The sequence below is a fragment of the Perissodus microlepis genome, chromosome 7 (assembly GCF_051167445.1).
Source record: "Perissodus microlepis isolate ML-2025 ecotype Zambia chromosome 7, ASM5116744v1, whole genome shotgun sequence".
Taxonomy (NCBI): Eukaryota; Metazoa; Chordata; class Actinopteri; order Cichliformes; family Cichlidae; genus Perissodus; species Perissodus microlepis.
In genome coordinates this window covers 64,336,919-64,348,919 of record NC_140467.1, presented here as the reverse complement: position 1 = coordinate 64,348,919, position 12,001 = coordinate 64,336,919, and the positions used below count along the sequence as shown (strand labels likewise).

At 52.0% G+C, this 12,001-nt stretch overlaps 1 protein-coding gene across 2 annotated transcripts in view; it reads left to right on the top strand.

Moving 5' to 3' along the window:
- Window positions 1-45: 45 nt before the first annotated feature.
- The window catches only part of ambra1b (autophagy/beclin-1 regulator 1b), a 19,126-nt gene continuing 7,170 nt past the window's right edge, over window positions 46-12,001 (top strand). Inside the window, exons 1-14 of one of the 2 annotated variants that reach the window (XM_084936671.1) lie at window positions 46-491; window positions 3,026-3,226; window positions 3,791-3,849; window positions 4,058-4,241; window positions 5,259-5,431; window positions 5,580-5,646; window positions 6,095-7,611; window positions 7,926-8,012; window positions 8,403-8,591; window positions 9,308-9,388; window positions 9,477-9,577; window positions 9,731-9,841; window positions 10,050-10,238; window positions 10,326-10,480. In XM_084936671.1, coding sequence (XP_084792797.1) covers window positions 3,095-3,226; window positions 3,791-3,849; window positions 4,058-4,241; window positions 5,259-5,431; window positions 5,580-5,646; window positions 6,095-7,611; window positions 7,926-8,012; window positions 8,403-8,591; window positions 9,308-9,388; window positions 9,477-9,577; window positions 9,731-9,841; window positions 10,050-10,238; window positions 10,326-10,480 — 3,045 coding nt within the window. In that variant the 5' untranslated portion in view covers window positions 46-491; window positions 3,026-3,094. Of the gene's footprint in view, window positions 492-3,020; window positions 3,227-3,790; window positions 3,850-4,057; window positions 4,242-5,258; window positions 5,432-5,579; window positions 5,647-6,094; window positions 7,612-7,925; window positions 8,013-8,402; window positions 8,592-9,307; window positions 9,389-9,476; window positions 9,578-9,730; window positions 9,842-10,049; window positions 10,239-10,325; window positions 10,481-12,001 lie in introns of both variants that reach the window. The other variant, XM_084936670.1, reaches the window with a different exon arrangement.

Below are 12,001 nucleotides of genomic sequence, written 5' to 3'. Positions count from 1 at the left end.
AATCGATGTCAGAGCTGCTTCCTGCTGCCCAACAATAAATGATGGGACTCCAGTGCTTGAATTACCCTCACAATAAAGCGTGAAACCGCCTTTCTTGAAAACAGTTTCTTTGATGGCTTCGTTTCCGGGCAGCGCTAAACCCCTGGCGCAGGTGAGCAGACTCTTTCGTGATCGACGATTTTGTATCTGGGGTCTGTTGGTAGGTCTGGGTATGTGGCTAGCGAACAGCTAGCAGGTTACGCAGTAGCAGTTTGACGTCGGGCAGCCTCTTTAAAATCGGACCAATGCCTTAGAAAAGCTTCTCTGTTCGCCCCCGTCTTGTAATACGAGCGCTGCCCGTTGAGGCCAGCGGTCGGTGCTCGGTAGAAGATCGGGATAAAGCGGAGGATCTTAGCGTACCGGCGCTCGTTGGTCACGGTTCCCGTTTTGGCCGAGCTAGCAGAGCTAGCTGTTCAGTAGCTCTTAGCGCCGCAATGGATCCATAAAGGAAGGTAGGCCCGGCTCACAGCAGCAGCTTCTCATTCACGCCCTGTTTGCTCTCTGAATGGACTCCGGGCGGGTTAAAGTGTTGGATCTGTGGGCTCGGTTCGGCACGACGCTGCCTGGGAGCTACATGTAGGCGCTGAGGGGCTCCTCGGACGGTTCCGATCAGCTGAGGTCCACTCTTAGGTTCTGCTCGCTTCACCGCGGCTCTGGTTCCGTGAGCAGAGCGGGGGTGTGAGGCTTTGTGCCGGCTGGAGGCCCTCAGGCTCACAGCCAGCTGTGTGAAGCTGAAACATTTCTGTATTTTTATCATTTGACTCGGACTGTGACAGGTGTGTTCACGGTGATGACGTTTCTGCCTCCGAACCTCTTTATTTCAGGTTCACGCGCCTCAGCTCTGGGTTAGGGTCACCTGAGGAACCAGAACAGCCTCACCTGACAAATTGCAAAGTGATGACGTTAAATCACCGGGTCTGTGGGTCTCGAGACCCTGTACAGACGAAACAAACAGCCTGACTAAGCTCATGTAAAAAACAAAAACAGCTGTTTGTTCCAAAGCAGATGTTTGTAGAGACTGAGCACAGCTGGTATCAGTCTGCACATTACTCTTCATGAGAGGAGCACAGTGACACACAGAGACAGACTCCCTCAGAACTGAAACTGTGAAGTGTTGTGTGTCTCAGAGTACAAATACTGTGATAATTACTGCGCCAGCAGTATCTGTGGTAACAGGATAATATTTAGATCAAGTGGCTGGTACATAAAAATAAAAATGGGATGAAAAAAGACGGGGTACTGGGAGGCTAGGAAAGACTTACAGTGAACTGTATGAGAGGCTAGACACCGAGGATGGAGAGACGGACTGGTATTGATTGGCTGGGCACAGAGGATGGAGATGGAAAGGATGCGCAGCAGGTTGGAGTAATTAAGGACAGAGATGCAGACTACTAATGACTGAAAAGACTGTACAGCAACGATGGAAGTGGTACTTGGAATGGAATGGATGAAAGCTAGTTAGTGAACCAGGAAGTGCAGAGGACTAGTTGAGGAGGAGGGGAAAGGTGGTTGGTCCTAATGACATACCTGTGCAGGTGTGGAGATATCCAGGAGAGAGGGCAGGCTGTTTAACATACAAGAAGTGTGCTGGTCCTGAAGAACAGGCTGAGCTGTAGTAACTGCAGAGGGATGAAGATGTGAGAAAGAGATGTTGAAGCTGGGCAAGAAGAGAGCTGATGATCAGTGAGCAGCAGTGTGGCTTCATGCTCTACAGACGTGATGTTTGCTTTGAGTGTTGATGGAAAGTTTAGAGAAGGTCACTGTGGTGCTGCACGAGGACGCATCTGAGGGCAGTGCGGGGCATGTGTGAGGACAGAGGCAGTGGTGAGGTGTGCGCTCGGAGAGACAGATGTGTTGAAGGTGGGGGTGGGATTACGTCAGGGATCTGCTCTGAGCTTCTTCCTGTTTGCAGTGGTGCTGGACAGGCTGACAGGAGGAGCAGGTGGAGGTATGCTCTGAAGGTGGTGGAAGGAGCCGAGGTAATGAGGGTTTAAGTTTGGTCGACCATCCAAAGAGAGTGTGGGTGGAGATGTGTGACAGAAGGATAGCAGCAACAGTGAAAGGAAAGGTTCAAAGGTGGGGGTGTGGAAGCAGCAAAAGTCTCTGCAGGATGTCTCCAGCTTCCTGTCCGGGTCAGGGCTCGGCACGTTCCTCTTTTCAGTAGTGTAGTCTAAGACTTTACATCATAATTTTGTAGGTGGCGCTGTGGAGCGTGTGACGTCATGAAATACGAGGTTTGAGCAGTCCTGACCCGAGTGTTTTCTTACTGTGCTGAAAATCACACATGGTTAGATTTAAATGATCTCCACCGGTTGGTGACGCTGACGGCGCTGTGTGACCTCCCTCGTCCTGCAGCTGCACGCGCGCCATTTGGGTCTAAGTAGTTTTAAATGGAAGCTCAGCTTCAGCGTCGTCAGTAAATGTGTTAGCAGCATCTGTTCCAGCTGCAGGCGACCAGTGAAACCAGTGAAACCTTCCCAGCTGCTGAGAGACGATTCTGATGTGTTCTGACAGTAAACTGATCTTTACTGAAGCTCGGCTGATGAAGGCCATTTAATGGTGCGACCTTCAGCCATCATCGCTGCTCTTCTTATCAGTTTAATATAGTTTTAATACGCCGAGTGATGGATTGAGATCAGTCAGCTGATAAATCTGGGTTTGTGTGTGATTGGCTCACTCCTGTTTTGTTTTTGAGTAAATAAACCTTTAAGGCCAAATTATTAAAAATTTGTTATCATAATTTTGGTGAATTTGATGGAAAAAGTGTGGAAATGAAAACCATCACTGATGAATGAGTCCAGCTGACTTCAGACTAACACAGCAGCTGATGAACATTTTCATTCTGACACAAAATCAGAAATTCATGGTTCAGACATTCCTGCCCAAAGCCCGCCCCCTCGCTCTCCTGGCCTCGACTTCGCGCCGCAGCGTCATAGTAACCGTTTCTTTCAGCTCGATTTATTTCAGGTTGTTTTTCTCAGCCCAGACTCTGCATGGCGTCGGATTGGCAGCAGCGGGAGTGAGCAGCCAATCAGCCGAGGACACCGGTAGCATCATGGCGTCTCGTCAGAGGAACTCGGTCCGGATCCTGTCCAGCCGGGAGCGCGGCTCGCAGATCTTTGGCTCGCAGCGCCTCCTGCAGCTCCTGGTGGAGGAGAAAGTCCGCTGGATGAAATGGCAGAGTCAGGCAAGTTTCAGCTTCTTCTTTCCTCTAAGAACCAAACCGTTTTCAGACAGCGCCCCCTACAGCCTACTCCCAAATGACATGCTAATAATTTAGCTTTTATTGCTCAGGCTTTCTGATGACTCTGTGCCTTCCTCCTGTTTGTGCGGTGACACACTCATCCGTGCTTTTCAGATAAGAATCATCGTTAAAAATGTGTCCGAATCAGTTTTTATCAACGGTTTTTGTTGTACTTTGTTTTTCCTTGAGTTTTCCCAGCAGCTGCTGGGATGTATGTGATTGAGGCCGTGTAACACCAGGATACGCCTGCCTACCAGCTTTGGCCACAGTGGGACAAATACGCCCGTCTGAGGCGCTTCTGCTGCACAATAGAGAAGTGAGAGCTGTGGGGGTCAGAGCGTTGTGGGGAGGAACTGAAAACTAAATCGTCCAGTTCCAGCCCGCAGGGCTCAGGAGGGCGTTGTTGGGGAGCGGTCGGATTGTTCGTAGCAGGCGGCGTTGCTGAAGTGTTTGAGTGTGTGCTTATGAGCGCTTCCCACTGAGTGTGAATGTTTGTGTCTCCAACAGAAGGTGGAGCTGCCGGACAGCCCTCGCTCAACTTTCCTGCTGGCCTTCAGCCCTGACAGGTGAGTCAAGTCAGAGCACAGGTGGAGGCGGAGACTCCATCAGCACTGGATCTTTTTACCAGAGTATTATCGATGTAGTGGTATTTAATCAGGATACTTTACCAAAATGACAGAAATGAGCTAAAGTGTATATAGTTGAGTTTGAGGTGCTGGATACTGGAGTAAAGAGTCTCAGCTGGGCTTTTGAGAGGAAACGTTGTGTCTGCAGGACCCTCATGGCTTCGACCCACGTCAACCACAACATTTACATAACAGAGGTGAAGACTGGAAAGTGCCTACATTCCTTAGTGGGCCACCGTAGAACCCCCTGGTGTGTGACCTTTCACCCCACAATTCCTGGCCTGGTGGCCTCTGGGTGCCTTGATGGCGAAGTCCGGATCTGGGACCTGCATGTGAGTACCCCCCCCCCCAACATTGTACGGCAGTGCAGCAGTCGGGCAGGGTGCTAAATGCTTTCATGTCAGCCTGTTGATGAGGACATGAAGTCGGTGTTTCTGTCGAGCTGCACTCGAGTGTTCTCGCTCCCGTCTGAGCGTGCAGCGGGACATCAGACTCGGGCTGGGCTATATCATGTCACGGTACTACCGGTGTAATGTTGGGCAACGATAGGAAAGTGAAATATGGCGTTAGAATATGGGTAAAACGCACATGCGCAGTGCCTTTGTTTACATACGCACATGGCGGCGACGCAGAACGAGAAGAGCGAAAGCGGATCGTTGAATGAAACGATGAACCTGAACTGGTTTGTAAAAATGCTGCAACTTCACTGGTGTGGAACTGGTTTAGCTTTCATCCGTCAGATACACAACAAAGCACTATTTTTGGTAGCGCATGCTAGCGGGCCGTCGTTATTACCGTGTTGTTTGGAAAATACGGCACACTTAAAATCAATCCTTTGATTTTTCTGAAAGTCGACAGAGCCCCTTATAATCCCGTGAGCCTTATGTATGAACTCTGGTTGTGTTTACTGACCTCGAAACGATTTTATGTACACGGCGCTCGAAAATCTGTCAGATGTTTCAGTACGACTTTGCTAAGCTATGAACCTGCACCGCTTGATGGAACTTGAAGTTTTGTGGATGTTATACATGGTTATGCTGAGGATATGTCGGCCAGTTTCCACTGGAAACGCCTTTTGGTTAAACTGTCAGCGAGGAATTTGCATTTGCACTGTTAAATCTTTATTTAACTTTAATGCACATAAAAAAAACAGCTGCTTGTTTAAGTGAAAATACATTGATGGGTTTTTTGTTTTTTTTTGCACTAATAAAGTTGTGGAGTTGTAAAGTATTTTGTCTCGTGTCAATTATATCGTTATCGCAGATTTTCAAATGTATATGGTGATAAATATTTTTGGTCATATCGCGCTGCTCTACATCAGACGGTAACTGAGTAACTGTGTTCTGCAGGGCGGGAGTGAGAGCTGGTTTACTGAGAGCAACGTCGCCATCGCCTCCCTGGCCTTCCACCCAACTGCTCAGCTGCTCCTGATCGCCACCAACAATGAGCTCCACTTCTGGGACTGGAGCCGCCCCGAGCCCTTCGCCGTGGTGAAAACGGGCAGCGACACGGAGAGAGTGCGGTGGGTTAAACACGGCCGCCGGTCAGAGGTCGAGTCTGAGCGTGTGCATGACGTGACAGTAATAACAGAGCGTGCTGCTGTTACGTTTTTATTAACATATCGCTGGAGCCAGGTGTTTTCATCGACTTCTTCTCTGTGTCTGTTTCAGGTTGGTGCGCTTCGACCCTCTCGGTCACAACCTGCTCACGGCGATCGTGAATCCATCCAATCAGCAGGTACGAAGATGATCTGAAGCCATTTCTTAGCGAGGTAGCGTCATGTTTCAGAGGATGACAGCCACGGTTCACCTACAACCTCAGCTGCACACCTCACCAAGAGAGCGAGTAATGCATGTAAAAAAGCATCACGCTGTATTATGTCATGGACCTGAGGGCGTGCCGAGCTCTGAGAGGTCTCGCTCAGAGAGCAAACTGAGGCAGCGCTAGCACCGAGTCAGGTGGACCTGCCCCCTCGCTCCTGTGTGGATCCTCGGTTTGGTCATTACAGTTTTCCTGTCTCTGTGTTATGATTGGTTGATTTTTCTGGGAGGTGACTGCAGATGCGTTTGCTGAGGATGACATCACCATAGCAGGTTTTGGGTGACAAGTAGAAGAGGTCGTCTTGTCTCTGCCGTTTAACCTGCCTTCAGTGATCAGGTGTTTTCTTCTTCTTTGCCTCCTTTAGGGCGAGGAGGACTCGGAGGTTCCCATGGACAGCGTTGAGATGCCTCACTTCCGTCAGCGCTCCTTCCTGCCTTCCCAGCCGGTTCGCCGCACGCCCATCCTCCACAACTTCCTCCACATCCTGTCGTCCCGCTCCCCTGGGGCTCAGGCCGGAGGCGAGCAGCCGCGGCCTCTCGGGGAAAATGGAAGTAACATGGCCGAGTCTCCCAGCATCCCTTTGGCCCAGTACCCCAGCTCGGAGCGCGGTCCGCCCCTGCCCGGCTGCACCCAGCACCTGGGCATGGTGTGCATGTGCAGTCGCTGCTCCATCAGTCGAACGGCGCCCCAGCCAGACGGAGCCTCTGTGCCTCCGCCCGATCCACGGGCATCATCGGACTCACTCCAGCCTCCCCCGGCCTCCACCTTCTCCTCAGCTCGTACTGAGCCCAGACAGCCCTCGGAGCGAACCTCCGCCTTTACCTCCGTCTACTACAGCGCCGGCGCTTCTCTTAACCCCGCCCCTCCGGGCGGCCACGAGCCGCACTCCACGCCCAGACCGGCACCCGACTGGACTCGCAACCTGCTGAGTGTGAGGGAGGGGGGGATAAATCCTGGCATGCTGCCTCCCAGAACCTCCGCCTCCTCCTCCATCAGCCTTCTGTCTGTGCTCCGCCAGCAGGAGGGCTCCTCTCACTCCCCCGTCTACACCTCCGCCACCGAGGGGCGGGGTTTCCCCCAGCAGGGAGAGCCCGGAGCCCGGGATACCGCCAGCACGAGCAGCGGGCATCACCCGTTCTGGGACAGTGCCCGTGGTAACACGGCCTCCTTCCGCAACGTGCTGCAGTGCAACCTGAGCCGCTACTTCCTGGAGATCGGCCCCATCGACATGGAGCCGGCGCTGGGCGGCGCCATGGCCGACGGAGGCCAGGAGCAGAGTCAGGAACTGCTCAACAACAACATGGACCCGGACCGGCCCGGGCCTTCCTCATCCTCCTCCACCCCCACCATCATCCACTACCAGCCTCCCCTCCCCCCGCCCCCCAGCTCCCACAGCCTGGAGAACAACGTCCCTCCCCCCGCCTCCCGAGGTCACCTGAACCGCTGCCGGGCCTGCCACAACCTGCTCACCTTCAACCACGACTCCCAGCGCTGGGAGCGCAAGACCTCCTCCGCCTCCACCTCCATGCTGGAGCCTCCCTCTTCCTCCTCTGCTTCTTTTCCCTCTCCTTCCTCTCACTGGCAGCCCGATGAGGCCAGAAGGATGCTAGAAGTCCAAACACAGGAGAGGAGGGCGCCTCCTGAGTCCAGCGAGCAGCCGCCTCCCCCAGCAGCAACAGTGGGAGGAACAGGAGTGGCCTTCCCCATTGCCCCGTCCTCTACCCAGCCCGGGGAGCAGACGGTGGGCCTGGTGTACAACCAGGACACGGCGCAGTGGGAGAGGGTGTACCGGCAGGCTGCGTCAGGCCGGCCGGCGGAGCCACCGGAGGCCTTAAGCCAAGAAATGCCCGTCGACCCCCCAGACGAGGACTCCCTCAGGAGGTACGTCACCTTTTCTTTTCACCATCGCAGCTTTATGAGGTCAGATTCTGGTCCTTCCATCGGACCGTAGCTCCTAAACGAGCCTCTTGTTTTACTCGTGAACTCACCAGGAGAGTGTTTGCTGAGCTGAGCTCAGCCCCCTGCTGGGCTTTAGGAGGAATGCAGGTTTAAGGCAGCACTGTGAGGGTGACTTTGGAGTCTGTTGTCTGCTTGATATCACACAGTCAGCTGAGCATGAAAGCAGTGCTTATAATCAGCTACCATCTGTGTCTCGAACACTGAGCGCGCTCTGTGTGCCTCTGTTTCTCGCCCAGGCGGCTGCTGGAATCGTCTCTCCTGTCACTGTCTCGCTACGACATGTCCGGCTCCAGAGACCACCCCATCTACCCCGACCCAGCCAGGTACAGAAGCACCGCCGTGTACCTCGAGTCTAGGTTCAATATGGGCTTTGATTTAACTCTCCCAGGCCAGCTTGGCATGAGTCGCAGTTCAGAATAATCCTCCTTTATCTCGCACTGGACCACATTAGAGGTGTCTGCTCTCTGTGACATCACACAGATCTAAATGTAGAAAAAGCTGCTGACACTAGTTCTTAAAAATGTGAACGCCCACCAGTGGAATAAGACCTGAACGCTGCAGCAGGGGTTAAATGTGAGCTGCTGCACACGCTTGTGTTTCTGGGTAAATGGTGGACAAAGCCGAGGTCGCTGGGTTTGCCTCTGTCGAGGTCAGAGTTCGAGAGGTTTCTGCAGACACTTGCTGATAAAGAGTTTTTGCCCTCTGCTGTGCAGGCTTTCTCCAGCAGCTTACTACGCTCAGAGGATGATCCAGTATCTGTCGAGGCGCGACAGCATTCGCCAGCGCTCGCTCCGGTACCAGCAGAACCGGCTGCGGGCCATGTCGTCCTCCTCGTCGGACAGCCCGGCCAGCAACCCGCCCGGCTCCATGGACAGTGGCGACGTGGACTTTGAGGATCTCGAGTAAGTTTCAGTCGCCTTCCTCTCATGGTTCACACAGCACACTGTGACCTGAGCCGGTCTTATCCTGTCAGCGCAGCAGCTCGTTAGGTTAGCTGATATCCTCATCATTAAGGCGTGGCCACGGGCCCTGGCCCTTGGCTCTGGTGGATTATTGAGCGTGCATTAGGAGGAGTGGTTAAAACTGTGTAACGGCGATCCATCATCGAAGATTAGAAAATGAATCGGGACAAAACGCTGTTCTGGAGTCCGTTCAGGAATTTGCCTCAGATGTTTAAAATCGCTGAAATCAGACGTGAGCTCGTAAATTATCGTCACTATTTTACCTGCCGTCAGGTAGGCGGGTCCACAGACGGCGTTTGTGCCCCGCCGTCGTATTTTGGCTCTGAGCTGTCCTGTAGAAACGCAGCGTGCAGCCCTGATGTTGTCGACTCGAGTCCTCGTGTTTTTCCGTCCCAGCCTCTCCTGTGGTGGGCGGGGCTCTTTTCACCGCGCTGTAGATATGTTTGCGTGCAGCGCGTCTATGCGTCTCTCAGCTGCCCTCTTATTTAATCAAAACCAATCCGACAGACCCGCGAAGACGGGAAACTGGCGATGCCCGGCGGGCTCAGATCATGTGATTGCAGCGATGAATGACATCACCGCAGTAACGAGTTTTGATGCGCCCGAATGCTGGTTGAGTCGCGGTTGTTGTTCAGTCCTTCTCTTTGTTTCTGCAGCGATAACAGTGACAGAACGCGACACCGGACGCCTCGAAACGCCAGGATGTCTGCGCCCTCGCTGGGCCGCTTCGTCCCTCGGTGAGTTGGCTCCGAACCCGCCGCTGAACCTGGTAAACTCGCGCTCGCCGCTTTGGTTCTCATCTCATTCCTGTTTGTCATCCTGCAGCCGATTCCTCCTGCCCGAGTACCTGCCCTATGCCGGGATCTTCCACGAGCGAGGGCAGCCCGGGCTCGCCACACACTCCTCTGTCAACAGGGTGCTCGCAGGTATGCGCACACACACACACCTTTATTTAAAAAGAAGGCGGCTCATATCCAACCTCCGTCAGGACACGGTGACCACAAAGTTGTTGTTTTTTCTTCAAATGGAGATGTGGGTTACCGAGCGTGCCCAGTGACGCCGTTTCCTGTCCTCCACAGGGGCGTCGATCGGGGACGGTCAGTCTGCGGTCGCCAGCAACATCGCCAACACCACGTACCGCCTGCAGTGGTGGGACTTCACCAAGTTTGACCTTCCTGAGATCAGCAATGGTACGGCAGCGCGAGGCCGAGGGTTTGAGTCCTCTGCTTTAGTTCAACTTTAAGTTTCTGTTCAGTCACGACATCGTTTCACAGTTCCTGCTCAGCCCGGTTTGGAGGGGTTAAAGGTCACCCACTCTGACGGGGTTTAACAAACAGGCCGCTCTGAGTCTGTTTGTCTGAACGCCTCACAGACTCCCTCTCTCTGCCCCCCCCACAGCCTCAGTCAACGTTCTGGTGCCAAACTGTAAAATCTACAACGACGCCAGCTGTGACATCTCTGCGGACGGGCAGCTGCTGGCGGTTTTCATTCCCAGCAGCCAGCGCGGTTTCCCAGACGAGGGCATCCTGGCCATCTACTCGCTCGCCCCCCACAACCTGGGAGAGATGCTGTACACCAAGCGATTCGGTACGTCCTCACAGTGACGGCGGCTCTCTCTGTCACACGTCCAGGTTTGTAGGATGGTGACGATGACAGCGGTGTTTTCTCCCTCAGGTCCAAACGCCATCTCCGTCAGCTTGTCTCCGATGGGCTGTTACGTGATGGTGGGCCTGGCCTCCCGCAGGATCCTGCTGCATCCCACCACTGACCACATGGTGGCGCAAGTCTTCCGCCTGCAGCAGCCGCACGGAGGAGAGACGTCCATCAGGGTGAGAGGGGCCTCAGATTTATTTGATAGAAAGCTGCACAAAATCCAGATCAGAGCAGAGATCAGGTTTGTTTTTACAGACGACAAATATAAAAACTGATGTCAGATCAGCGGGCAGCATGTAAACGATGATGATGTCAGACAAGTTCAAGAGTTTGTGTGAAATCAGATTTTTTTTAAGGGAATTTTTCCTCCACATACATGAAAACTCACCAAGCCTTACTTCATGTTTCACTGTAAAAGGCTGCTGGGGTGTGAGTCTGATAACCTGAGAAGGATTTAGAAATTGGTACCATAGGCGAGTTTGAATCTCAGTAAAGGTCAGCGGTAGGGGTGGGCGATAGAAACGATATAAATTTGGCCAACGATAGAGATTTTGACTATATTGCTCTATCGCGATAGCACATGTTGATGATGTCATCAAGCTGCGCCTGTTTTGGTCGAAAGCATCGCAGCGGCTACAACTATTATCATCTGCAAATTATGCCGACAGTCACAGCAAAGAGATGAAGCACTTTTGAAATATGGGGAAGGCCAAAAACTGCGCTTCCTCCACTTCCGTAACATTGATTCATTAATGTTGAATTCTCTCGCAGCTGCTCTGTTCCCATGTTGTTGCAGTATATTAATCACTAACCTCGTATTGTGGATGAATAATCTCAGTTGTTCTCCTGACTGAAGTTTGGCCCGTGTACAGCATCCTGCTATGCGATTGCATTTGTCCCTGACCACCAGAATCCCTCACGTCAACTTTTAATGAGTGGGAAAAAGTTGGCGTTCATCCTCCAGCTTCACTGTGCTAATGTTATGCTAACATAGCTGTGTCGCTAGCGATCACGTAGCACAACATTATATACCAGGTAGTCCAACTTCAGTTATCCTGCAAACGTCACTGCTGTTTAGTTTTCTGTCTTCATTTATGTTGGAAGTGATAGCAGAGCTGTACGTTTGAATTAGTTTCAAAAATCTCTCAGTCAGAACATGCTATGAAATGTTTAGGTGGAAACTAGCGAGCCAACTTCCTGTTAACTTCTAACTCCGTTAAATTTAATAAATTCTGTTTTCATGGATGTTAAACTTAATTGTTACACCTGATAAAGCAGCAACGTTGATGATTTAATTAAAGATGAAAGAATTTAGACCGTTTTTAACTCTGTGTTCGTTTGACTTTGGGACCTGAAGCTGACGGAGTTTAGGACCCAGATTACTCCGCGAAGCTCCTCACTACGGCAGCCGTAATGCTCTGACAATCCATCAAGCAGTGCGGCTTACCAAAGCTGTACTAAAACATTTTTTAACAGATTTCTGCAGCCAAAATCGGTTCGAGGTCAGTAAGCACAACCAGAATTCATACATAAGGCACACTCTCGATTTTTGAGAAAATTAAACGATTTTAAGTGTGGAAAATACGTTATACAGAAGAAAAGAATATATCGCGATATATATCGTTACCGCACGTGCTTCAAATTATATCACGATATGGATTTTAGGCCATATCGCCCAGCCTTAGTCAGAGGTCAAC